Source organism: Balaenoptera acutorostrata, chromosome 2 (genome assembly GCF_949987535.1).
Source record: "Balaenoptera acutorostrata chromosome 2, mBalAcu1.1, whole genome shotgun sequence".
Taxonomy (NCBI): Eukaryota; Metazoa; Chordata; class Mammalia; order Artiodactyla; family Balaenopteridae; genus Balaenoptera; species Balaenoptera acutorostrata.
The window spans coordinates 3,351,271-3,378,533 of NC_080065.1; the positions used below are offsets into that span (position 1 = coordinate 3,351,271).

A 27,263-nucleotide genomic window follows, 5' to 3' on the forward strand; every position below is an offset into this window, starting at 1 on the left:
GCAGCCGGCCCTCCAGGTCACTCACAGCGCGCGCCGTGCACGCAGCGTCGGGACCGCCCAGACCCCACCCTTCCAGTGGCGAGGCCGGAAGCGGAAGTGCTTGCCGGCCGCTCACTTCCGGGCGGCGGCGGCGCGCACGGTGAGGCCGCTGCGGGAGGGTGGCGCCAGGTCGGTGGTGGCGGTCGCCGCCCGCTGCCCCTTCCCCGGGCTCCGGCGGGTGCGGGCGCGGCCGGGAGGCGGTGCGGGTGGCAGTGGGGTTCCGGGGGCGGCCGAGTCGAGCCGCGAGGCTCGCGTCCGCGGAGGGGCCGACGACGCGCCGCGCGAGGAGGGAGGAAGCAGGTGCAGAGCTGCGCGCGCGGGTGGCGGGCGGGGAGACGCGCGGCCGCCCCGGGGTGTCCGGCCCTGTGCGCGGGCCTGTGATCAGGAAAGGGGGCGAGGAGGGACGGCGCCGCAGCCCCGCTCCGTGGGCGGGCACGAAAGGCACTCGTGTGCAGGGCCCTCGGGGGTCTGCGCGGACTTGGGTGGTGCTCTGAAAGTGTGTGGGAGGGGTGAGAAATGTCTTTGAGAATTGTGCACAGAAAACACGCATGGAGACGGGCGGCTAGTAGCTGAAGTCAGTCCTCCTCTGCCAGACGCTCACCAGGTGTCCGTAGCTCCGTGGCTGGGGTGTTGGTGGAGCTGGCGCTGAAGGCAGGTGTGCTTGGTGTCCAAGCACCTGTGCCCTGTGCACCGCACCTGAGCAGAGTGCCTTCTGCCCTCTCACCTTTGTTGACTAGGGCTGTTAAACAGCAGGAAATGGAGTTTGGGGTACTGCAGACAGTGGTTTTTGAGGGGAATGGCAGGACGGGTGCTGGAACCTCAGCTAGGGAGGGTAAGGCGCTGTCCCTCTGCCTCCACGTGTTCACGAGGTGTCCTGGCGCGGCCCCCGCCCCCCGTGTGTAAAGGGGTGGTGTGAGGGCTCTGGAAATGAGAAATTGGCCCTATCTGGGGGAGAGAAGTGCCCTGGAGACTGACATCTGATACGATGAGTTGTCTGGGGCCCACATAGAGGCATCGTCTGTGTGTTAATATCTTATACCTGTAATCGCCCCTGCTCCGCCTAAAGGTAGAACTGTGTTCTGCAGGTTTGTATTGCTTATCGAGGAGTTCATAATCCTAGTTCAACTTTCTTTCAGGTTTACTGGGTTAATGATCTCGAATGCTCTCATTGGAGCCCCGCTGTGAACAGCACTGTTGGTGGAGGGGGGTAAGTTTTGCTGCTAACATTTCTACCTCCCTAACACATCTTCCTCCTCCTGTTCCCTCTCTGCCTATGGACACAGGATGGCTCTAGCATGACAGGCACAGAGATTCTGCCAGCTTCGTAGCCATGAAGGAGACGGACCGGGAGGCTGTTGCGACAGCGGTCCAGAGGGTTGCTGGGATGCTTCAGCGCCCGGACCAGCTGGAGAAAGTGGAGCAGTATCGCCGAAGAGAGGCCCGGAAGAAGGCCTCTGTGGAGGCCAGACTGAAGGTATGAGGCCAGAGTGGCCACGGGCACCTGCTTCCCTCCCAGACGGGACAGAGGCTTTTATCTCAAGTTTCAGGCTCCTGCTTAACAACTGGACTTTGTGATGATGTGGAAGGGGGCAGCCTTGAATGTTACCTTGACTTAGCACGTTCCTTCCAACAATATACTGCCAATCAGTAGATTGACAAGTCTGGGGGAATGTTGAAAACACCAAAGGAACAACCTTTTTGAGCACCCAGAAATGTCCATTTAACTTTTTAAAAAACACTAGAAGAGTAACAGCTTCTCTTCTTTATTAAAAGCTCTTCTACAGAGTGTATCCAGAGAGCATTTTGTTTGGCTCATTCTGGCACATGCTGTAGTAGGGTGACTGCATACCAGGCATGCTGCTGGCCCTGGGGCAGGAAGGAGGGGAGCTCAACACATTTATTAGAGTGTGTGAGAGTGAGGCAAGAAAGAAAATCGATCTTTTATGATTTGGATTGGCTTTCAACTTAATTCACACGGAGGGAGGGGGTTTTATTAAAATTACGCACACTTGGTGTAGTTATAAAAACGTCGAGACCGAGGCCTGCTGTAGTTGACTGACAGCACAACGGTCTTGAGGACTCGAGAGCACGTTTGAGGAAGGTTACTTCTCATGCTGACACGGTAGTGAGGTCACCTCTCCAGTCGAAAACATTAGCGTCAGGTAAGTGCAGGTTTGTTGAGACAGGATGAGGGTCATTCATTTGCACCAGCGAAGCAGCCAAAGACCTGTTGGACTAATTTGAAACAGTTTCATGTCAATTTAAAAAATAGTTTAGGGCTTCCCTGGTGGCACAGTGGTTAAGAATCTGCCTGTCAATGCAGGGGACACGGGTTCGAGCCCCAGTCCAGGAAGATCCCACGTGCCGCAGAGCAACTAAGTCCGTGCGCCACAACTACTGAACCTGCGCTCTAGAGCCCGCGAGCCACAACTACTGAAGCCCGTGCACCTAGAACCTGTGCTCCACAAGAGAAGACACCGCAACGAGAAGCCCATGCACCACAACGAAGAGTAGCCCCCGCTCCCCGCAACTAGAAGAAAGCCCACATGCAGCAACGAAGACCCAATGCAGCCAAAAATAAAAAAAGGAAAAAAAAATAGTTTAGATCCGCTACGTTTTTATTCAGAATTTTATTTTATTTTAAATTTATTTTTGGCTGCGTTGGGTCTTTGTTGCTGCACGCAGGCTTTCTCTAGTTGCAGCGAGCGAGGTCTACTCTTCCTTGCGGTGCGTGGGCTTCTCATTGCGGTGGCTTCTCTTATTACGGAGCACGGGCTCTAGGCGCGGGGGCTTCAGTAGTTGTGGCGCACGGGCTTAGTTGCTCCGCAGCATGTGGGATCTTCCCGGACCAGGGCTCAAACCCCTATCCCCTGCATTGGCAGGCGGATTGTTAACCACTGCGCCACCAGGGAAGCCCTTATTTAGAATTTTCATCTGTTCTAGGAACTTGTGGGATTAGCTAACAGTTGTTGTGGTTTGTTGGAATCGTCGATTATTTCTCAGCACTACTTAGTGTTTCGTGGGTGAAAGGGATCCCCGGCCACCCCTGTGCTCCCTGTCTCTCCCTTCCTTTCCCGCCCACCTGCTGCTGCTGCTTCATGCCCTCTCCGTTCTGACTGTGCAGCTCGCTGGCGGGCATCGCCACGCACTCTCAGAGTGAGTCTGAATCTCAGGTGTACCAGCTCTGCGTCGTGGGGCCGGCCGTCCTGGAGCGCAGTCTGGCTCTGGCCGAATGGCAGGAAAGCCCTCTCCGCTCAAGCTGATGAGCAGTTCCTGACCGTGTCTCCATCGAGTGCGGGCCCGTCAGGAAGCCGAGGGGTGCCTGAGAGGTGGTGTGGAGAGTCCTTCTAAGGGCACCGCCTAGGGGCGGCCCTGGGGCTCGGGGCGCCCCCGCGGCGGAGCCTCGCGTTTTCAGGTCAGGGGGCTGGAGGAGGGGTGTTGTGAGGTTCTCTCAACAGAGCTTTAGAAACGTTTTGTTCTAAGGCAGCAGTGGAAAAAAGGAACAGTTACCTTATGAATCAGTGGAACCCTTGTTGCGTTTCATTGTCTTGTCTGTGGGCATTGGCTGTTCTCTGCTATTGAAACGCCTCTTGTCTACACCCTGAGCCTCCTGGGAAGGTCCGCTCGTGGCCGTCCCGGCTCTGCTCACCCACCCCGCGTCTTCCCCAGGCCGCGATCCAGTCGCAGCTGGACGGGGTGCGCACGGGCCTCAGCCAGCTCCACACCGCGCTGAGCGACGTCCAGGACATCCAGCGGTCCCTGGCCGACGTCAGCAAGGACTGGAGGCAGAGCATCAACACCATCGAGAGCCTCAGGGACGTGAAGGACGCCGTTGTGCGGCACAGCCAGCTCGCCGCCGCCGTGGAGAACCTCAAGAACATCTTCTCAGGTAGCCGGGCCGCGCGCCCACCACTCTCGTGTGTGTCTCCTTGCCCCGTGGGTGCTGCAGGGCAGTTGCAGCTGTCGGCGCCCTGCACAGAGGTGTGATTCCCGCCTGCACAGTTAGGTTCGTATTTTGAACACGGGCGAATGGTCAGTTGAGTAAATAAAGGCTAGTAGGACGTTTGTGGTTCTGAAGTTGCCAGGACAGGCACAGGAACGTGTAACTGAGCAAGCGCCGCGTGAGCGCCGTTCCCTCGGCTGCCGTGTGGCCCAGCGGGACCGGCCAGGCGCTGGAGGATGAAGGTGCGCCGCCCGCCGCAGCGGCTCGAGGTCTGCGGGGCGGAGCAGCCCTGTGAACCGGACGACAGGCGCGGTTCCCAGACAGGAAGAGCGTGCGTGGGGGCGGGGCGGGGCAGGGGGCGGGGCGGGGCGGGGCGGGGGCGGATAGGGCACACCCTGGAGTCTCAGTCCCCGTGGGAGCCGGGCCTGGGAGCCGGGCCGCGGGGTCCTCGGGGCTGGTGGGGAAGGTGTGGGCGCGGGAGGGGCCCTTTCAGAACCCTGTTCCGGTACCGCGCCGGCGGGAGGAAGAGTGCCCCCGGGCCCGTTTGGGCTCAGCGTCAGCCGTCAGCCGTCACCAGCACAGGGTGCCCTGTTGTGTCCGGCACGCCCCCTCGTGCTCCACCCCCTAGAGCTCGTCCCTCCCCTCGTCCCCTTGCCGCTGTCGGGGTCATCAGCATCCCAGCCGGAAGCCTTGGGATGGTCTGACCCCTTCCCTGCCTTTATCTGGTGTCTGGTCTCTGGTCTTGGCGAGTTCTTTCTGCACTTCCTCCGAACTCTGCTCGACCCCTGAGTGTAATCTGGTGCAGTTCTTCCCCTCCGCCCACCACGTGTAAACCCGCAGCATGGGTGGCCTTGCTCCTGGCCCTGTCCCGCTGGCCTCCTCCTACGTGTCTGATGGCAGCATTATTGAGTACTTGACCCCACCCCTCTGTGCGTGCTCTGCTTCCCGGGACCTGATACTTCGGGCCGTGCTCCGAGGCCCTTCTCCGTCCCCCCATGACTGACATGGCACTGCCGACTGTGGTGGGTGCTCTGGAAGCAGCTCCTCTAGGTGACTGTTGACGACCTGGAATTGGTCCCGTCTCCCTGCCAGAATCTCCGTCATAACATTCAACCAGCCTTCTTAGTTCATTTCCCTCTTATAACTTCCTGTTGACTGACATTTTCTTCCAGTCTTGTAAAGCTAATGCCAAATGACCAAAAAGTTACCTTTTCATCCACATGACCACATTTGGATCCACATGACCAAAAAGTTACCAGTTCATCCACAGAGGTTGAAAATAATTTTCTTCCTTTGATGAACAATGAGGCTGTGATGTAGATGTGGTTTTTGTTAGGAGTGTGTTTCTGTTGGGAAGATACTGTGCTTGTTTGGCTCCCTTCAGACTCTTCTCATTGCCTGTAATTCAGTAGTGTTGTGCACACAGCCTGTTTTTTCTCCACAGGAGAAAAATTATAAAATATGCATAATGTAAAATTTACCATCTTGACCATTTTTAATTGCACAGTTCTGCAGTATGAAGTACTTTCATATCGTTGTGAAACCATCACTGTCCATCTCTAGAACTCTTTTCACCTTGCAAAATTGAAACTTTATTATATAGTGCTCTGTGTCAATTCTATCTCAGTAAAACTGAAAGAAAAAAAAATCTGCAGCCATTAAATGATAGCTCCCCATGCCCCCTCCCCCCAAGTCCCTTACTAGGTATAGGTCTATTTAGATTTTCTGTTTCTTTGTGGTTTAGGTTTTGTGTTTCTAGGAATCTGCACTTCATCTGGGTTATCCAGTTTGCTGGTGTACAGTTGTTCATAGTACTCTTATAATCCTTTTTATTTCTGTAGAATTGGTAGTAATGTCCTCACTTTTATTTCTGATTTTAGTTTTTGAGTCTTCTTATTTTCTTAGTTCATCTAGGTAAGATTTGTCAATTGTTAATCTTTTCAAAGAACTACCTTTGGTTTTGCTGATTTTCTGTTTTGTTTTTCGATTCTCTGTTTATCCCTGCTCTAATCTTTATTATTTCCTTCCTTTTGGTAGCTTTGGGTTTAGCTTTTTTTTTTAAGAACTTTTTAAAAAAAATTAGTATAGTTGACTTATGTTAGTTTCTGGTATACAGCAAAGTGGTTTAGTTATACACATATATATACACATATATGTAGGTATATTCTTTATCATATTCTTTTCCATTGTAGTTGAGGGTTTAGTTTATTCTTTTTCTAGTTAAGTTGTAAAGTTAGGTTGTTGATTTGAAATCGTTCTTCTTTTTTAACTGAAGTGTTTATAGCTGTACTTCGCCCTTAGCACTGCTTTGCTTGCATTCTGTAAGTTCTGGTATGTTGTGTTTTCATTTTCATTCATCTCTAAGTATTTTCCAATTTCCCTTGTAATTTCTTCTTTGGCCCATTGATTAAGAGTGTGCTGCTTAATTTCCACAAATTTGTGAAATTTTTGTCAATTACAGATTTCTAACTTTATCCATTTGTAGTCAGAGAAGATATTTTGTATGATATTTATCTTTTAAAATCTATTGAGATTTAGTTCATGGTTTAAATGAATTCATGCCTAATGATTTAATTTAATTCATGCCTAAGGGTATGGTCTGCCCTAGAAAATGTCCCATGTGCACTTGAGAGGACTGACTGTGTGTGCTGTTGTGTTGGGTGAAGTGTTCTGTATACGTCTGTTAGATCTAGTTAGTTTGTCATGAGGTTTGAGTCCCATTTCCCTACTGATCTTCTGTCTGGTTGTTGTGTTCATTATTGTGAGCGGCGTATTGAAGTCTCCAGCCATTATTGTAGAACCGTCTGTTTTTCCAGTTCTGTCAATTTTTGTTTCATATATTTTGATGGTCATTAGGTGTGTAAATGTTTATAATTTTATCTTCTTACTGGGTTGAACGTCTTATTAATATAAAATTCCTTCTTTGTCTCTTATAACCTTTTTTGACTTTGAGTCTGTTTTGTCTGATGTTAGGACGGCCACCCCTGCTCTCTTTCGGTTACTGTTTGCATGGAATAACTTTTCCCATCCTTTCACTTTGAATCTATTTGTGTCTTTGGATCTCAAGTGATTCTTTTGTAGGCAGCGTAAAGTTGGATCATGTATTTTGATCCATTCTGCCAGTCTCTGTCTTTTGATTGGAGAGTTTAATCTACTTACATTTGAAGTAATTACTGGTAAGGAGGGACTTAATTCTGTCATTTGCCAAATGTTTTCTGTATGCCCTTATTTTGTCATTTTCTGCATTATAGACTTTAGTTGATTTTGTTTTTGTAGTGAAGTGTTTTAATTCCTTTCTCAATCCTTTTTTTTGTATATTCTATAGCTATTATCGTTTTTTGTTCCCATGGGGATTACATTTAACATCCTAAAGTTATAACACTAATTTGAATTTATACCAGCGTAACTTCAATAATATACAGAAACTCTGCTCCTATACAACACTGTTCCCATCTCCTTTCAGTTATTGATGTCACAGAACTACATCTTTATACATTGTGTATCCAAAAACATAGACTAGTTGCTTTTTTTAAAGAAATGCATTAGTCTTTCAAATTACGTAGAAAGTAAAATGTGGAATTATAAACCAGAGTTACAGCAATTCTAGCTTTCTATTAGTACTAGCTTTGGACTAATATTTTTTTTTCTCTAAATGTACTGGTCTCTTGAATTATGTAGAACAAAAAGAGTTACAAAGCAAAGTTACAATAATACTGGCTTTACAGTTGCCCATGTATTTACCTTTACTGAGACCTTCATTTCTTCCCACAGCTTCAAGTTGCTGTCTGGTGTCATTTCACCTGCAGGACTTCTTTAGCATTTCTTACAGTGTAGGTCTAGTGGTCACAAACTCCTTCAGCTTTTGTTTGGGAATGTCTTAATTTCTCCTTCACTTTTGGGGGACAGTTTTACCAGATATAGGATTCTTGAGTTACAGTTTTTTTTCCTTTTAGCACTTTGAATATTACCAGCAGGCTGCTTTTTGTCCTCCAAAGTCTCTGAAGAGAAATCTGCTGATATTCCATTGAGGATCCCTTGTATGTGATCAGCTGCTTTTCCCTTGCAGCTTTCAAGATTTCTCTCTCTCTGTTTGGCTTTCCATGGTTTGATTATAATGTGTCTCGGTGTTGGGTCTCTGAGTTTTTTCTGTTTGGAGTTTGTTGAGTTCTTGAATGTTTATATTTATGTCTTTCATCAAATTTAGTAAGTTTTTGACCATTATTTAAAATACAGGCACACCTTGGAGATAATGCAGGTTCGTTTTTAGACTACCTCAGTAAAGCAAATTATCTCAGCAAAGCGAGTCACGCGAATTTTTTGGTTTCCCAGTGAATATAAGTTATGTTTACATTGTGCTGTAGTTTATTAAGTGTGCAATACCAGTATGTCTAAAAAAAACAATGTACATACCTAAAATAAAAAATACTTTATTGCTGAAAAATGCTAACCGTCATCCAAACTTTCAGCGAGTGATAATCTTTCTGCTGGTGGAGGGTCTTGCCTTAATGTTGATGGCTGCTGACTGATCAGGGCAGTGGTTGCTGAAGGCTGGAGTGGCTGCGGCCGTTTCTTAAAATAAGACAGCAGTGACGTTGGCTGTGTTGACTGACTCTTCCTTTCAAGAATGATTTCTCTGTAGCAGCAATGTTGTTTGATAGCATTTTACCACAGGAGAACTTCTTCTAAAATTGGAGTCTGTCCTCTTAAACCCTGCTGCTGCTTTGTCAACTAAGTGTATGTAATATTCTAAATCCTTTGTTATTTCAACAATTTTCACAGCATCTTCAAACTTCAGGAGTAGTTTCTATCTTAAGAACTTTCTTTGTTCATCCATAGGAAGCAACTCTGCATGTGTTAAGGTTTTATCATGAGATCACGGCAGTTCAGTCACATCTTCAGGCTCCACTTCTAATTCTGGTTCTCTTGCTGTGTCCACCACATCTGCCATTGCTTCCTCCACTGAAGTCGTGAACCCCTCAAAGCCATCCACGAGGGTTGGAATCAGCTTCTTCCAAACCCCTGTTAATGTTGGTATTTTGACCTCTTCTCATGAATCACGAGTGTTCTTAATGGCATCCAGAACGGTAAATCCTTTCCAGAAGGTTTTCAATTGACTCTGCCCTGATCTATGAGAGGAATCACTATCTATGGCAGCTGTAGCCTTACGAAATGTATTTCTTAAATAATAAGATTTGCAAGTCGATGTTACTCCTCTATCCGTGGGCTGCAGAATAGATGTTGTGTTAGCAGGCATGAAAACAACAAGGATCTTGGTGCACATCTCCATCAGAGCTCTTGAGTGGCCACGTGCATTATCAATGAGCAGTAATGTTTTGAAAGAAATCTTTTTTTCTGAGCAGTAGGTCTCAGCAGTGGGCTTAAAATATTCAGTAAACGATGTTGTAAAGAGATGTGCTGTCAGCCAGGCTTTGCTGTTCCATTTATAGAGCACAAGTGGAATAGATGTAATATAATTCTTCAGGGCCCTAGGATTTTTGGAATGATAAATGAAGATTGGTTTCACCTTAGGGTCACCACCTACATTAGCCCCTAACAAGAGAGTCAGCCTGTCCTCTGAAGCTTTGAAGACGGGCACCGACTTCTCCTCTCCAGCTATGAAAGTCCTACATGGCATCTTCTTTCAATAGAAGGCTGTTTTGTCTGCATTGAAAATCTGTTGTTTCGTGCAGCCACCTTCATGAATTATCTTAGCTAGATCTTCTGGAGAACTTGCTGCAGCTCCTACACCAGCACTTGCTGCTTCATCTTGTGCTTCTGTGTTATAGAGACGGCTTCTTTCCTTCAACCTCATGAACCAGCCTCTGCCAGCTTCAAACTTTCCTTCTGCAGTTTCCTCACCTCCCTCAGCCTTCACAGAATTAAAGAGTTAGGGCTTTGCTCTGGTTAGGCTTTGGCTTAAGGGAATGTTGTGGCTGGTTTGATCTTCTGTCCAGTCACTAAAACTTTCTCCATATCAGCAATAAGGCTGTATTGCTTTCTTACCATTTGTGTGTTCACTGAAGTAGCACTTTTAATTTCCTTCCAGAACTGTCCTTTGCGTTCACAGCTTGGCTAACTGTTTGGCACAAGAGGCCCAGCTTTCAGCTTATCTTGGCTTTCAACAGGCCTTCCTCACTCAGCTTAATCATTTCTAGCTTTTGATTTAAAGTGAGAGATGTGCGACTCTTCCTTTCACTTGACCATTTAGAAGCCTTTGTAGGGTTATTAATTGGCCTAATGTCAGTATTCTTGTGTCTCGGAATAGGGAGGCCTGAGGAGAGGGAGAGAGCAGGGGGAGCAGGGAGAACACACACCACGTTTGTCAGTTACGTTTGCCATCTTATACGGGCACGATTCTTGGTGTCCCAAAACAATTACAATAGTAACATCAGAGATCACTGATCGCGGATCACCATAACACTGATAATCATAGTGAAAAGTTTGAAATATTGAAAGAATAACCAGCCGTGACACAGAGACATGAAGTGAGCAAATGATGTTGGAAAAATGGTGCTGATAGACTTGCTTGATGCAGGGTTGCCACAGACCTTCGGTTTGTAAAAAATGCAGTGTCTGTGAAGCACAGTAAAGCGAAGCACGGTAAAACACAGCATGCCTGTAGTTGCTCTGCCCATCTTTCTTTCTTTTTCTGGGACTCCCACAGTGTGCACCCACAAACCCCTTAGGCTCTGTTCACTCTTCTCTAGTCTGTTTTTCCTCTTATCCTCATGCTTGATAATTTCCTTTGTCCTGTCTTCAAGTTTGCTGATTCTTTCTTCTGCTTGATCAAACCTGCTTTGAAAATCTGAAGTAAATTTTTCATTCAGTTACTGTTCTTTGCTCCACGTTTTCTTTTAGTTCTTTGAGCGCGTTTAAGAGTTTACTTTAGAGTCTTTGTCTAGTCCACCATCTAGTCCTTCTCGGGGATGGTTTCTGTTGGTTTATTTTTTCCTTGAATCTCTGTTCTCTCCTACATCTTCGTTTGCCTTGTGATGTTGTTGAACGTTGGACATGAGAATCTAATAACATGTAACTCTGGAAATCAGATTTTCCTCTTTGCCAGGGTATGCTGATTTTGTTTATTGTTTCTGTTGTTTTGACTGTTGCAGGCTGTGTCTGTGCTGAGGATCAGGCTGAGATGTAAACTCAAGGTCTTCTCAGGTCTTTCTGAGCCTGTGCCTCTCCTGGTCATTTGCAGTCAATTGCTACTTTTCTACTGGTGCTGAGAGCTGAAATGCACCAGTATTAACCACAACTTACTTTCACACCTTTCCCTGGAAGTTGTGTGCCTTCAGTAGACTCCAGAGTTCCAAATTAGGTACTCAGATGGAGTCTGTCAGTGCAGCAGTTGTCCAAGTGGGAGACAGATGGCTGGTCACCCTTGTCCCCATCTGCCGGGAGTCCTGCATGGCCCTCTGTGTGGTTTTTCACGGTGCCATCTGTGCCTTTCCCCGCAGTGCCTGAGATCGTGAGGGAGACCCAGGACCTCATAGAGCAAGGGGAGCTGCTGCAGGCCCACCGGAAGCTGATGGACCTGGAGTGTTCCCGGGACGGGCTGATGTACGAGCAGTACCGCATGGACAGCGGGAACGCGCGTGACATGACCCTCATCCACAGCTACTTCGGGAGCACGCAGGGGCTGTCCGACGAGCTGGCCAAGCAGCTGTGGGTGGTGCTGCAGAGGTCCCTGGTCACCGTGCGCCGTGACCCCACCTTGCTGGTCTCAGTTGTCCGGATCATCGAGAGGGAGGAAAAAATTGACAGGCGCATACTTGACCGAAAAAAACAAACTGGCTTTATTCCTCCTGGAAGGCCCAAGAACTGGAAGGAGAAGATGTTTGCCATCCTGGAGAGAACCGTGACCACCAGGATTGAGGGCACACAGGCGGACACCAGGGAGTCTGACAGGATGTGGCTCGTCCGCCACCTGGAGATCATAAGGAAGTGCGTCCTGGACGACCTCATCGTCGCCAGGAACCTGATGGTGCAGTGTTTTCCCCCCCGTTACCAGATTTTCAGGAGCCTCCTGAACGTGTACCACCAGGCTCTGAGCACACGGATGCAGGAGCTCGCATCAGAGGACCTGGAAGCGAACGAGATCGTGAGCCTGCTGACGTGGGTCTTAAACACTTACACCAGGTAACTCCACCTGTATGCCTGGCGTTTCCTGTTTCATAGACACTGGGGGTGAAGCATCCTGACAGTTTCTAAATGTCTGCTGCGTCCTCTTGCTCAGGGCGGGTGCTCAGCACCCACGGGCGCCGCCTTCTGGCTGACGCATCTCCTTTTGGTCCATCTGTGACCCGAGGTCGGGCCCGGCCTGTGGTCGTGTGGACGCTCTTGCATTTGGGTGGTGCCTGTGCCCTGGCTCTTCAGTCCGTAGTGAGCAGTTCGGCATTGCGTTCCCTGCAGTCCTGACCCGCCTTCTCACGGTGACAGAGAGCAGGTGCTGTCACCTGTTGGACAGATGAGGACACGTGGACCCAGGAGGTCCTGAGACCTGCACAGAGTCACGTGCTGCTGAGGAGACACCAGCTCGCTCCTGCTGGCTTCTGACCACCCGAGTCTGGTTTCTTCTCACCAGCATGAGAGGAAAATCAGCTACCCTTTGGCACTTCAGCCTTGAGGTTTTGTCACTTCATAAAAGGGCTGTGAGCCACTTGGTGCAGGCATTACTTTGAGGTAGGGTTTGAAAAACGAGCCAGGGGTGGGGTATTGTGAAATTCTTTTAGGACTAGCTAGCGAGAGGAAAGCACGTTTTATTCTAGCCTGTCTTGTCGCTAGTGTGTAGAAATTAATTAAACTTCCCGTTTTAGCAGTAAGGTTTTAGGATTTTTTTGGTCTGTGTTTGTTTGTTTTTTGGTAGCTGCTTGTAGTAGAGAATATGTACATTTCAACACGGAAAGATAGAAAGAGAAAGAAAACATCGTGTTCATTGTGGCTGGTGCTCTCTCTGCTTTCCTGTGCTGGGCCTGGGCCTTGGCGCCTCCTGTGTGCCGCCCTCCATTGCCATCACCTGATCCTGTCGTTGGGTCACCCTCGAGGAAGACCGCTCACCATCACCTTCGTTCTGAGGCACAGGGAGGACCACGCCCAGGGTCGCACAGCCCTCGGGTGGGGAGCAGGACTTGCATCCGGGGTGTGGGCCCTCGCCGTGCTCCAGCCACCAGACTTTGTGCATTTGCGTGACCTGCATGGTTTTAGGCCTTGGTTCTGTTTCTCACTCACCACGTTGTAAGCATCTTTCTGCCCTTGGCGATGCCCGACGGCTTCTTGTTGCTCACCACGTCCTATTGTATTGGCGTTTCTTACGGGAAAAGTTGGACTGCTTTCACACTAGAAATGTTTTCATGCGGAGTTAAGGTTCTTGGGCAGAAGTAATCTAAGCTGTAGATGGTCTGTTAATGTTTGCAGAATCTCCTGAAGTGCTCTTTCACTCAGGAAGACCTTGGATGTCTCAGGAGTGGTGGGCAGGCTGTTGATACTCGGGACTGTCAGTGTGAATCCGCGCTTGGCGAGTCACCTGAGCAATCAGCCTCGGGCGTGTAGGCAGCCAGCCGCACACCTAGCTTTTGTCTGTTGTTGATGAAAACTGTTTTCTGAAGCTTGGTTCACACCCCTCCCTCCTTCAGCGCCATAGGCTGAAGGCACGGACGCTTTCCTTGCTGACGCGCGTTTGGTCGCAGGCGTCAGGTGTTCTCCGCTCTGGTCCTTGTCCTCCTGCTGGACCAGCGGCGTTAGCGCCTGTGCCCTGCATTTCCAAATTCAGTGCTTGTCTGTTGTTCTCCAGCTCAGCTCAGCTCTGACCTCCTACCTGCCAGGCCCTGGTCTTCCTCAGGGGGCACCGTGGGTGGAGCAGACAGACCTTGCCCTGCAGGCCCCTGGGACGGGGGGTAGCAGCACCCACCTGAGGGGTTCCTCTTTCCCCTTCCTGGCTGTGCCCGCAGTGCAGAGATGATGGGGAACGTGGAGCTGGCCCCAGAGGTGGACGTCGGGGTCCTGGAGCCTCTGCTTTCTCCAAACGTGGTCTCCGAGCTGCTCGACACCTACATGTCAACTCTGACTGTGAGTGGAGGGACGTGGTCCCAGGTGGGCCGCGTCGGGCTGCAGCCGGGACCCGTCTGGCCGTCGGGCTTCCCGAGGACGCGCGGCTCTTTCTGAGAAGTTGGGTCTGGAGACGTCCTGGCTGTGCCGTGGCGCCTGCCCGCCTCACAGCGCCGAGCCCGGGAGTGGGAGGGCGGCAGGCGGCGGGGGGATACCGCCCAGTGCCCTCGGGGGTCCCAGGGTGCGATGAGGCGGTCAGGTCTGCTCCTGGGACGCGGGGAGCCTGACACCAGGCAGCCTCTGACGGAGGTGCCGAGGCTGTGCTGGGAAGCAGGGGTGGCTGGGGCAGCGGCCGTGGGGTCTGGTCTCCGTGAATGGCCTGCCAGAGGCATGTAGGTCTCGTGCTTCCCTGTCCTGACTGACCTGGCCCATCCTCCAGCATGACCGTCGTCCAGAAGGTTAAGTCAAGGGAGGCTGGCGGGGTCCCGCCCGTGGAGGTGGCTTGTCCTCTTGTGTGGGGACTGGGACCCCCAGGGGGCGGTGTTTGCTTCTGCAGCTGCTCTGCTGAAGAGCGGCCCGTTGACTCCAAGGCTGGTTGTTCTTCCCTCCTGCTTAGTCGAACATCATTGCCTGGCTGCGGAAAGCCCTAGAAACAGACAAGAAGGACTGGGTGAAAGAGACTGAACCTGAGGCCGACCAGGACGGCTACTACCAGACGACACTGCCCGCCATCGTCTTCCAGGTACCGGGCCTCAGGCTTCACAGGTGCGCACGCTTGTGTGCTGACGGCGGAGAGAACCTGCTTCTCTCTGGATCTGAGGAGCCGAGGGTCAGACTTGCCAAGTAGTTCTGCCCACGGTCGCAAAACCTCATGTTTTTTGTTCTCCTAGTGGTTTTTGGTCTCAAAGCAGAAGCTAATTATATGTTATGTGTGTCTGATGCTCACATTTGAGTTTGCTTATTTCCTGATGTAATGCCCATGTAAAGGCTACACAGTCGAGTCTGATCCGAGGTGCTCTGGGAGGAGTCTTCCAGGTTTCTAGGTCATCGTGTGTTCTTACAGTTCGTCTGCTCTCCTTCTCTGGCCTGCCTAGTCCCCTTCCTTTGAGGAACACTGCTGACGGTAGGAGGGCCGAGCCGTGCTAGAGCATTCTCCTTCTGCCGATGCGGAGCGTGGGCTCCAGCTGGGCTCTGCGTGATCCCATTAGTCCGTGACATGCTGGGGTTCACCCTTTCCTTTATTTTGGAAACTGACATCCCGTGAGCACATGGGGTGAGCTCTGCCTTCTGGCCCTTCTCCACCTTCCCACGTCCGGCGCCCCCAGCTCCAGTGTGTATCCATCCTCCTAGTGCTTAAGAAACCCACATCACAAACCACAGCCCAGCCCCTGGTACCCGTGTGACCCCAGCCACACCCGACCTCCCTGGACCCCTCGTCTCCCCGTCTCCCCGTGAGAACATACGTGTCCCCCTGTGGAGACCAGTCTGTTTGCAGGTAATTAGGAAATGATTCCCTGGGGTTTTTTTACCTGGTAAGAAAGTTTTGTGTGTTTGAGTAACTTTGTTACTTTTCACCTGGCTTCATTTTTTCCTCTGAATTTGGACTGTCCTGACTACCAGTTAACAGGTGGGGGGTTTATATAATGGGAAATCTGCACGCTCATGAGTTTATATCAGAATTCATAAGTTCTCCGATTTTTAGATGTTCGAACAGAACCTTCAAGTCGCTGCTCAGATAAGTGAAGATTTGAAAACAAAGGTACTCGTTTTGTGTCTTCAGCAAATGAATTCTTTTTTAAGTAGGTATGTATTCTCGCCAGTGTGCTAATTTAGAAAGTGTTTTTTGTTTGTTTGTTTTTTTAATGGAGAGCAAAACTGTGTTGATCCTAATCTGGCTAGTATTAAAAAAGAATTCAAGCCTGGATTCACTGTAGTCACCTTTTTCTATTAGTCAGAACTCAAGCCCTTTCTTGTTATCTGCCTTTTGAATGGGTTGCATTCCCCCGGGGTCCCGGGTGTGATGGTGTGGGGTTCTCAGCAGTGGGCTGGTGCTACTGCAGCCTTGGAGCTGGGGACCTCCTTCAGTCAGCCTTCCTGTTGTCCCATTTCCCGGGGTGCCCTCCACAGGGATGCTCCCCCCCAAGTTGTACACAAAGGAGATTTTCAAACGTATACGGAAGTAGAAAGAACAGCCTAAAAACCTGTTTAGCCCACCATCCAGGTTCAAAAGCTGCCCTTTAAAGCCACCCCTTGCCTCATCTGGCTCCCCTCCCCCTCGCTCTGCTGAAGTACGCTTGACCCTTGAACAACATGGGGGTTAGAGGGGCCGACCCCCTGGTGCGGCTGAACAGCCACATGTGAGCTTGCGGTCGGCCCTCCTGCCGTGGTCACGCATCCACAGATGAGCCAGCCTCGGCTCGTGCGGCTCTGCAGTGCGTGCTGACTGAAAAGATTCACGTGTAAGTGAACCTGCACACTTCAAACCCACGTTGTTCAAGGGTCAGCTGTGCTTTACAGCAAACCCCAGACGTTGTGGCATTTCATCCCCTGCATCCCCTACCCTAACTGCAGTGCCGTCAACCACACGGAACTGTCAAGAGCCTTCCGTGGGGCCGCCTGACACCAAATTTGGGTTGGGGTTTTCCCACTGGTCTCAGACCCACCTGGTTATAGCTGTGTGTTCAGACCAGGTAGGCAGAAGGCCTGCACGGTGTGGCGCTGGAGGGCAACCCCTCCCGCTCAGGCGCTGGCTCGTGGAGACGCACAGACCCTCCTGTCCCGTGCCCTCCAGCCTGGCCTCACGCTGCCGTCTGCCCACGCACCACAGGCTGGCTCTGAAGGCCGTGGGGCTCCTCCGTGCTTCCTTCCTGTTTGCCCGTAACCTGGCACGGGCTGTGCGCTCCACGCTTCTGCTCCTGTGGCTTGGGTGCTGACGGCCAGACCCCTGCTGGGAACCCCGTCAGCTGTCCACCCGTGGGTCATGGCCTGAGTTGGTCAGCCCGTGGGGATCGTTCTGTAAAGTAGATGTTTTCCTCAGCCGCCTCAGCTGTGTGCTTACCCGAATCATGCATTGGACAGAAGGTGGAATAAATGCTTGATTACTTCCCTTTAATTGCCCGTTTTCAGTTTGCTCCTTCCTTAACGTCTATTGAAAACGCATACAAATTTATACAGTGTGTTGTGCTTTTCTTGTACTCCCGTATATGTTTGAGAATCTCCGTGATAAATTCAAAAATGAAGTGTGTAGCCATCTCAGTTGTTTCCTTGACATGTTAAAGAGTCTATTTTTAGTTTGATATTTTCAGGGAAAGTCTCAGAAAAGGACATTTTATCTTAACACTTGATTGTGTTCCAAACACTATTGTATGAGTTTCTAGGTGAATCGTGTCAGATGAAATAATACCTTCCCAATTACAAATGTTTCAGAATATTTGTAAAATCAGAACACTGAGCCATATTTCAAAGCCTGATAACGAAATTAATTTTTAATGCTCTTTTTTAGTTGATCAACTTCTATTAGCCTAGGTCACCCCCCCCCCCCAGAATCCTTTATTTTTGAAGACTCGTCTGGCCAGATGCTAGCGATGCAGAATGTGATTGTGGGGCTGCGCGTTGGCGCCGTGCCGCGAGGCTGCCCTGACGTGGCCGCGTGTCCCGCAGGTACAAGGAGGAGGTGCAGCTGTACAGGGAGGAGCATCTGCGGAAGCGGCAGCACCCGCACTGCTACGTGCAGTACATGATCGCCCTCATCAACAACTGCCAGACCCTCAAGTGAGCAGGGGGCCCCGGGGCCGCGGGGCAGGGGGGGCCCTGGGGCCGCCTCACCGGGCCCCTCTGTCTCCTCCTCCGTCTCCTCGCAGAGAATCCATAGTCAGTTTAAAAAGAAAGTATTTGCAACATGACACGGAAGAAGGCGTGTCTCTGAGCCAGCCGAGCATGGATGGGCTTCTGGACGCCATCGCTGAGGAGGGCTGCAGCAGCCTGCTTGAGGAAGTCTTCCTGGACCTGGAGGTGGGCGCCGCAGGCCGGGTCCCCTGGTGTGGCGTCGAGGAGAGACCCTTCCGGGTAGTGTTAGAGACCAGAGCACTCAACAGGTTACAGGGTAGAAGCTAGTATTGGAGAGGAGACTGGTTACGGTCATTAGCAGATTCTTGCTTGAGGGCACGAGCAGGCCTTCACGCCCATCACACAGCCGGGCTCGGGTTTGAGCAGAGGCACAGAGCACAGCCATAAACAAAGTGCATTCAGATCACATCCAAGGCAAGGTGTGTGATGAGCAAGTAAGTTTATTTCAGAAGGTATGAAAATGGCTCAGCATCATATAGAACTGGCAGAAACCAGAATGTATTTAAAAAACAGAATCATGATCATCTTGGGTCCTGCAGGGAAGGAGCTCCTGGGGTGATGGGTGGTATCATTTCATGACATCTGTAATTTTCTCAGAAATGGTTTAGAAAACAAAGTGTATTTAAAAAGACAGCATAATAGAGAAATAGACAAAGAACATGAATAAGTATTTCACAGAAAAAGGAGTCACGTGTCCTGAGTAGGAAACAGAGTGCCCAGACGTAACTGCTCTTCAAAGAAAACCAAATTAAAACTGAATATTTCTGTTGCTTACCAGGACGGGAAGGATTAAGAGCATGGCTACCACGTGATGCTGAGGGCATGAGACTCCTGGATTCTGTGTGGAACTGGGGATCAGTACAGTTATGGGAAGGCAGTTGGCACAAGGTTTGGAGGGCAACAGTCGTCAAGGTTGTAGTTTGCATACTTTCTGACTAATAACTTTTAGTTTTAGGAATTTCACCTGCAAAAATACACAGATTCAGTGCAGCATCCTTTATAATTGCAAAATGAGACATTTTAAATGTTCATCAGAACTGGGTACACAAATTACAGAGCATACACACAATAAACAGGTATAGTCAGTTCAGGTGAGATGTGTGCGCACAGATCCGCCCTTGCGTCCGTAGAAGTCTTTACGGTCAAAGCGCACATTTGCAGAGTGTCTGCGTGAGCATCGCTCTTGTGATCAGAACCTCAGGTGGGCGTAGGAAGGTGGCCCCAAGTGCCTCTCTCCCGATGACAGGCCGTCATGAGGGTGTTTTCTGTGGTCTGTGCTTTCAGCAACATCTCAATGAGCTGATGACAAAGAAGTGGCTGTTAGGATCAAACGCTGTAGACATCATCTGTGTCACCGTGGAAGACTATTTTAATGATTTTGCCAGAATTAAAAAGCCATATAGAAAGGTAAGAGTGTGGGGCACACATGTGGCCTGAGTCCCCTGGCATCTTGTGTAGAATTTGGTGTCATCAGTTCTTGGGTGGAAGTTCACGGGTGGTTTTGTGAACCCAAGCAGGTCGGAGACGTTGAAGGCTCTGAAGGTGGCAGAGGTGGAGGTGATGGGGCATGCACCTTGCTGTCCAAGGCCACGCTGACACGGCCGCAGACCCAGAACCCCGTGGGTGGTGGGGACTTCCTCAGCAGGGACCCCTCAAAGGGCGGGTGGGGCTGTGGCCATGGCTCTGATGAGAGGCTGGAGAGGAACGGCAGTTCCCTCTTCACGTCCACGCTCGGGGGCCAGCAGGCGGCTCTCAGCACAGGGCCCACGGGAGACTCCAGGGTCCCCGGCCGTCGGAGTCCCCTCCAGGCCCTGTGAAATGCCCCAGTTGCCATCTGGGGCTCAGGCAGCTTTCTGCGGGGGAATTCTCAGGGCCTTGGGTGGTTTTTGCTGTTGTTGCTTTAAAATCAGCCTTTCTGTTTCTGGTTTATGGAAGCGTGAGTGGTTTGACACACAGAGCTCAGGTGCAGACACTTCAGGACGTGTCTCCAGGTCCTCCGGGCATCCCTGTAGATGCTTGTCTCATTGGTGAGCAGCGTCAGTGTGTCATTTCATTTCTGGTTCTTGTACCTTCATGTCTTCTCTTTGTCTCGCTGCCCTGGCTGGGACCCCCCAGCACGGGGGCACCTCTGTCTCATTCGTAAGTTTACATTCTCCTAACCCTGCCATTAAAGGTGATGCTTGCAGGGGGACCCAGGTGTTTTAAATCCACCTGGTTGGTCGCTTCACAGCTGTCAGGAGCCTCTGGTGGTTAGAGGTCGGTGGGACCAGCTCTGTTCAATTTGGAATTTCTTGTTGCTTGTACAGTTCTTGGTTCCACCTTTTATGTTTCTCAGCATTCTGTCCTTTGATCTAATAGCGGGTGTGTGAAGTCCTCGGGGCTTGTGTCTCAGCCACTCCTGGTCCAGGTGGCTCGCCTCCTGGAGCGGCCGGGAGCCCGCAGTCTCACTTGCTCTGCCAAGAGCCTAGCCTCCGCCTGGGTCCCTGCAGCTGCCGGTGTCGTCTCGCTTCGTCTTGTTTGGGGCCCTTGGGGTCCCCCTCACTGCCTGGCCTCCCTGGTACACAGAGCTCCTGATGTCTGTTGTTGGGTCTCAGGCTGCGCCTTGTGTCAGCGGAGTCGTGCTCGCGTGTTCTTGGGTGACTGCCAGGTGTCCCTCTACCTGAGGGTGGGCTCCCGAGGAAACCACGGCCTTCTCCAAAACTTCCCCAGACGTGTGGACTCGGGGCTCCTCTTTTCCCGGAAGCTCGTCACACCATCTCCAGAGACTGGTCGTTGACTAGCCTTCTGTGCACGAGGTGTGATGTGTGTGGAGCCCTTCAGCCTGTGAGGGGCAGAGCAGGGGCCTGGCCCAGGGTCCCCAGTCCTCCCACTGAACCCACCCCCCACACTGCTGGGCTGAGAAGCTGAGAGACGCGTGCAGGTTGGGCAGGGCGAGGAAAATAGACCCGGATCCCCCGGGGGGGCCCGTGAGCCACCGGACGGGTCTCAGTGAAGCGGGCACCGCGCTGGCACCTGCCCCTTCGCCCCCGATGGGACGCTGCTGTGCAGCGGGTCCGCGCCCAGCACGACACGCCTGGCGGGGCTGCAGGTGGGCGTCCCCGCGGCGCGCTTTATTCTCGGGGCTTTCTGGAATGGACTGAGCATCCGAGGTGTCCAGGCAGTACCGGCTTTTGCATCTGCCCGTGTCCCAGACATGAAACACGGTGAACCTGCTACAATTTTCTAAAATAGAATTTGTAATAAAGGCTCAGGTGTGCTTCCTTTGTTGACTCTAAAATTTGTATCGATGAGAAAGGGGGAGGAGCGCGCTGGCCCGTGCACGGTGGACCTGGGCTCGCCTTGGGGCCCGCGTGCCAGGCTGACCCCGTTCTCCGTGTGCCCCGTAGCGGATGATCACCGAGGCGCACCGGCGCGTGGTGCAGGAGTACCTGCGGGCCGTCCTGCAGAAGCGCATCTCGTTCCGGAGCGCCGAGGAGCGCAAGGAGGGCGCCGAGCGGATGGGGCGTGAGGCCGAGCAGCTGCGCTTTCTCTTCTGCAAGCTGGCGTCCGTGAGTGCGCCTGGCCGGGCCAGGTCCCCGGGGCCAGTCGCGTCGGGAGCCGAGCGCCCCGCTGCTGGTCTCCTGTGAGCCGGTCTGTGTGTAGACCTGCGTGGCCTTGGGGCTGGGGGGCGGTGGCAGCTCTAGCCCCAGCGCTCGCTGCCCCTGCCCCTCAGAGAGGGGCCGCTCGCCACCGGGAGTGAGTCCGGAGGGGTTTGCTGGCCTGGCGGCCTCTGCCGCAGAGGGCGTGACGGAGGCCCCGGTGAGCGGCCCGCTCAGCCCCTGTGCTCTGTCCTGCAGGGGTTTGGTGAGGAGATGGACGGGCACTGTGACACCATCGTCGCCGTTGCCGAAGTCATTAAGCTCACGGACCCTTCTCTGCTCTACCTGGAGGTCTCGACTCTGGTCAGCAAATACCCAGACATCAGGTAGCAGCAGGGTCATTCCTGAGGTCGCTGGGGAGAGGGAGGGCCCCGGGCGTTAGGTGGGAGCCTCCCGGGTGAGTGTGGTGGGTCCGGGCTCCCGCGAGGACCCCAGACGCCGGGCGGACGGCGATGCGGGCAGAGTGGGTTTCAGAGACGACAGCGGTGCCTGCCGGCCCCACCGCGGGTCATGGTTCCCGGGCGTCACCAGGCCACACTTGGCGCTCGGGGCGCCGATGGGAAGGTGGCCGAGCAGACTGGTTGCTGGAGGCTGATTCTGTGCCGCGTCGAGGTGGGGCCGAGGAACGGAGCCGGGCCCCTCCTGCGTGTGGGGGAAGGGAAGGGGCCCCCCGGTGCCGGCTACCCCCCAGCCTTCGTGAACCTCCGGGAACCCTGCCGCCCAGTCGGGGGCCGGGGGGCTTGAGTCTGCTTCGGAGGCTGGGTGGCCGCGGCTGCACCCTGATGCCCCCTACCCGCCCAGGGACGACCACATCGGCGCGCTGCTGGCCGTGCGGGGGGACGCCAGCCGGGACATGAAGCAGACCATCATCGAGACGCTGGAGCAGGGCCCGGCCCAGGCGAGTCCAGACTACGTGCCCATCTTCAGGGATATCGCGGTTCCCAGCCTGAACGTGGCCAAGCTCCTCAAGTAGCCGGCGGGGCGCCCCCACCCCGGGCGTCAGCTGCGTGCCTGGGGGCGGCCTTGTCTCTGGAGAAGCTCCCCCTCGCCTCTGCGCTGTGTACACACTTCTGAAACTGCTGCTCAGTAAAGAGTCTGGACTTCTGCTGGGAAATGTGGGCTTCCCGCCATGAGGGTCTCTTCCTGGTGATGAGCCAGCCCGCTGGGGTGTGGTGGGCGCACTGCTCCCCCCTCCTCCCTCCCATGGGGCACACCTGCCACCGGCTGGGTGTGGCGGGTGAATCCCCGCTGCCTGCAAATCCATCTCACTTCTCCACCAAGTGAATTGCAGAGTCGCGCCCTGAGTAACCAGTGAGCCCCGTGTGGTCCCTACCCCCGCTGCTGCCCCGCTGGACAGGTTTCTTGCAGCCGAGCTCTGAGGGGGCCACGGGGCTGGCTCCAGCGTTCGCCCCGTTCCTCCTCCCGTGCAGGACGTGGCGCGTGCGGTGCTGGGCTGCTCTGAGGGTTCCAGTTCCTTCCTCACAGGCTTTCAGGACGGAAGAGTGGATGCTGTGCTCTGATTTCCTCCTCACGAGGGGTGAAAAGTTCACAGGTGGGACTTTTTTCTTGGAAGAATCAAAACCTAAATGGAGACATTAGGGTGTTCTTACTAGCGTTGCTCAGAAGAGACGTGACCTTCCTCCAGGTTTCTTGCCAGTGTGCTGTCTTAACATACACGTTAATCCAGTTCCCTGCATGACGAGACTTAGTGTCTAGTAGGTAGCGGTGCTCAGTACACGGGTTTTGAATTAATAGGTAGCGGTGCTCAGTACACGGGTTTTGAATTAATAAAGTCGAGTGTTAACAGTCGTTAGTCATTGCCCCTTATGATAATGAAGATACATTTATTTTTCCACTGGCTGAGAGAGTTTTCACTCTGAGTTACTTCTGGAATAAATCCCCGGGGTGACTCTTCACAGCTGCAGACCCAAGTGACCTGTGCTGTCCTTGCTCTGATTACACAGTGGCACCACAGGGCAGGCAGGGCCCTCGGTTGCTGGGGACACCTGTGCGATGGTGGGCCCCGAGCTGAATGCCAGATGCCACCGTGTTCCAGCGGGGCCAGGATGTGCTGGGAGGTGTGGGGAGGGCCACGTCCCGGTGGGTGGGCGGTGGCGTCCACACCAGCACCCAGGGGAGGGTCACCTCCAGGTCACTGGGCGAAAGGCTAGCAGGCACCCACACCGGAGGCCAGTGCCTGCCTCTTGATCAGGCTGCCACGTGCCCGGCGGGGGAAGTGGGTGTACCAGGACGGACAGCCTGCGGCCCACGCCGGAAGGCAGCTTCACCTTGTCAGGCCGTGGCAGACTCACCGAGTCTTCGGGTGGTTTTCCATATAAACACTGCCATTCAGTCGAAAAGTGTCTTTGAAGTCAGGATATTTCCAACTCTCAGTTTTACTCAGCGGGTTTCCAAAAAGCAGGGGAGAGGGGCGCCTGGCCCTGTGTGTCTGTCGCACTGCCACGCGTGCTCTCCCCCTGCACCTGCCCACGTACAGTCCACGCTGCCGTAACAAGGACACCCCACGACGGAGCCCGGAAGCAGGGGGTTTCTTCCTTTCCCGAGGAAGTCAGTCGGGGCTGGGGGGCAACCCGGGGGCTTCCAGCTGCCCCGCGCACCCTCCTGCGTGGGCAGCTGATGTGGAAGAGTGGGGTGGGGGCCCTAAGCAGACGTGCCTGTGCCGACGAGGCGACGCCACGTGGAGACAGGGCTGTGGTGAAGCTGCTACCCGCCTAGGAGCACCGGAGGCTGAAGCGGCCGAGGCGGCGCAGCCCTGCCCTCAGCTGATCGCCGGCTCCCTGCGGTAAGTGTTGTTTGAAGCCACGTGCTTTGTGATACTTTCTGACCCCGGGGAGCGAGGGGAGCCGCAGGACAGAGCCCCCTCCTTGCTGGAGTCCGCTTTCCCCCAACATGGAAAGGGCTGTAAGTTTACTGGGTAGGCTCCTCTTGGAAACAGTGTCTGTGGACTCCATTGGACTTGCTGTTTTCTTTTTATATAGTAAAACTAAAAATTTTAACTATCAAAATCAAAGGCTGTCTCTGGCAGGGAGGCCCCAAGGATGACCTGCAGGAGATGACCCACAGCTCCGGGCCGCTCCACCTGGGGGACGGGGTCCCCCAGGACATGTAGGGGTGGGTCCGCCCACTTTGCTGCCTCCCCCACCAGCCTCCTTGCCCCCCAGGCTCTGGACCCTGCTGTCCCCACCCACCTCTTTTCAGCCCCAGGCCCACGCCTGGGACAGGTGCTCGGTCCTCCCACTCTGGCCGGGTGGGCTGCCCCTGCCCCAGAAGCCAGAGTGGCGCGTGTCCAGCCTCTGCTGAGGAGGGACTGGCCCCCAGGGCCCAGGCTGTGCCGCAGCCTCTGCGCTACCCCTGACCCCGACGCGCACGCGGGTGCGCACGCACGCACGCACAGGCGCGTCCGCGTTAACTTCAGGGCCAGGACACAGTCCGCCTGCCAGAGACGGCTCCTTAAAGCCTCCTTGACATGAACTCTCACTTGTCAACAAAGTTTTCTCCCAAACGCCTTGAAACGTTTTTAATGGACTTGATCAAGCAGTTGTTGTAGGGTCTGTGGTGGGCGCTGCCCAGACGCTGCCGACAGCACATGGGGCGGGACTTTGATAAGGCACGCGGATTGTGATTCGGGTCACACAAAGCTTGACTAGACTACATTCACAAAATTAGCATTCACAATCTTCACCACTCATAGCTTAAAATACATTCCAATTCCAGTTTCAGTGAAATTTCTCCACTAAATCTCCTTTAACAATAGAGATCAATAGTACACAGTATGTGAGCACTGTAACAAAATTATTTTCAAGAAAATACAGAAGTGAGAGTGACCCCTAAATTTGTGTACTTTATGGCCTACCACAAAGTAGGCCAAAGTTCGGTATTAAATAAATAAGAATTCTTTCCTAATAAAAATTTTTACAAGTTTTCCTAAGGAAATACATTCATAAGACTGTTTACATTCTGTTTTACAATGACAAGAACAGCTAGGATTCTCATTTATGAAATGTATCCACAGTACTAGGGTTTATAACACCGTGTCACAGACCAAACACAGTCTTTCAGGTTGAAATGTCCGGCCTGGAACCTTCACGATGCTGTGCTCAGCTTGTGCCGGTCACAGAGAGCCTGCCTCCCAATCCCAGAAAACACCGGCTGCAGAGCCGGCCCAGGAGAGGTTGGCCACCTGCAGGTTTACTGTCTACTGTGTCGAGGGGCCGTCCAGAGCTGCTCTCCCCGGCTCAGCCTCTGGCCCTGCAGCCGGGAATCAGATCTGGGTCCAGCGGTCCAGGGGAGTTGTTAAGGCAGCTGGAGATGCCGGGCTGGCTGGGCTGTGGAGTCTGGACTGGCCAGCCTGCTCTGGATGAAACCACTCCTGCAGTGAGTGGACGGAGCATGTGCCTTGGTCTGTGGGTCAGACAATGGCTGGCTTTTGTGCTCACAGAGTGGGTCACAGTGGCTGCGAGTGTGGGCACAAGTACTGCAAACCGTGTGTCACTCCTGTCCTGGTGACGGCTGAGTGAGCGGCTCACGTGGTGAGCAGATCCACACATCAGCCTACAGACCCAGAAGCCACCGTACTGAGACTGGGGTGTCTGCGGGGCGAGGGCTGGGCTCTGGGAATCTCAGCACAAAAAGGATGAGCAAACGAAGAATGTTTCTGCGGCTGTACCTACAGTCCCTAAGGTGACAGGTGGTTCAAAGACCTGGTGAGTGGACACGAAGATATCCTGCATCCCACCCTGGAGTCGGGGCTGCCCCAAGGTGAGAAGCCTGGGGGCTTTGGGAGAGGCCAGCCTGGCCTGGAGTCTTGGGTGGGTATCACAGTGGGCAAATCTCATCTGGTTTGGGTCTCAGTTTCCCCAGCAGTGATGAGAATGGACACTGGTGGCAAGAACTCAAGCACAGACTGTCCCTGAGTCAGGGGTGACTGTGGAAACAGTAACACACAAGTGCCGGCTCAGTTCAAATCCAGGACAGGGGACAGAGGGCCCACAATGGAGTCTCCCGGCAAGGGCACCTGCCCAGGCCTCCCAGAAGGTGGAGGAGGCTCACGGCCCACTTCCTGGCCCGCAGCGGCCTCTCCGCAAGAACCCCATGCAGTGCCGAGGTTCAGGCCTTGCTGCACAGCTGGTCCCCGGGGAGTCCAGCTCCTGCCCACCCCAGCACCCAAGTGGATGGGTGAGCGTCCAGGGCTACTCCAGGCGACCGGAAGACCCCTTGGGAGTGAGGCCATGGAGGGCACGGCCCCAGGTGAACACGGCCATAGGAGCAGACCCCCGGATGGGCGGCTATGGCGGGGGTAGAGACCCCTGGAAGGCGAGGTCGTGAGGGTCGAGGTTATCGCCCGGGGCGAGGTAATGGGTGCAGATCCCGGGAAAGCCGCCGTGATGGGGGCGGAAACCCCCCCCCGAGGGGCGCGGCCATGGGGGGGGTGGAGACGCCAGAGGGGCGCGGCCGTGCGGCACACCCCCGGGGGGCGAGGTCGTGCGTGCAGACCCCTGGTGGGCGGCCATCACAGCGGCGTCTCCTCCTGCTCCAGCGCGTGCGGCGGCGCGTAGCACGACGGCTGCAGCGAAGACAGCTTGAGCAACGCGGGACGGCGGCGCGCGCGTGGCCGCTGGAAAGAGCGCCGGCTATGCACGCGGCGCGCCGCCGCCGACCGCGCGTGCGCACCAAGTAGCCCGCGGCGCTCTGGCCCCGCCCCCGGAGCAGGCCCGGCTCCCGTATCGGGGTCG

The 27,263-nt window shown here is 53.4% G+C and overlaps 1 protein-coding gene across 3 annotated transcripts; it reads left to right on the plus strand.

Annotated features, from left to right (window-relative positions):
- On the plus strand, nucleotides 1–23,323 carry EXOC3 (exocyst complex component 3). 3 transcript variants are annotated; one of them, XM_057540097.1, is made up of 13 exons: nucleotides 1–139; nucleotides 1,323–1,513; nucleotides 3,709–3,928; nucleotides 11,440–12,121; nucleotides 13,930–14,047; nucleotides 14,643–14,768; nucleotides 15,729–15,829; nucleotides 17,687–17,797; nucleotides 17,887–18,037; nucleotides 19,157–19,279; nucleotides 21,259–21,420; nucleotides 21,709–21,836; nucleotides 22,312–23,323. In XM_057540097.1, exons 2-13 carry the CDS (start codon nucleotides 1,370–1,372, stop codon nucleotides 22,481–22,483), a joined length of 2,238 nt encoding a protein of 745 aa, XP_057396080.1. In that variant the 5' UTR covers nucleotides 1–139; nucleotides 1,323–1,369; the 3' UTR covers nucleotides 22,484–23,323. The 3 variants fall into 3 exon arrangements, with proteins under 3 accessions (XP_057396080.1, XP_057396081.1, XP_057396082.1); XM_057540098.1 differs by having other exon boundaries at nucleotides 88–168; XM_057540099.1 differs by lacking the exon at nucleotides 1–139 and adding an exon at nucleotides 179–339.
- Nucleotides 23,324–27,263: the final 3,940 nt, after the last annotated feature.

Bases quoted from the DNA above. Each gene is read 5' to 3' on its own strand.
- EXOC3 (XM_057540097.1), top strand. From the start codon at position 1,370: ATGAAGGAGACGGACCGGGAGGCTGTTGCGACAGCGGTCCAGAGGGTT. The intron at 3,929-11,439 runs GTAGCCGGGCCG...CTTTCCCCGCAG, and splicing joins CCTCAAGAACATCTTCTCAG to TGCCTGAGATCGTGAGGGAG. The intron at 19,280-21,258 runs GTAAGAGTGTGG...TGTGCCCCGTAG, and splicing joins TTAAAAAGCCATATAGAAAG to CGGATGATCACCGAGGCGCA.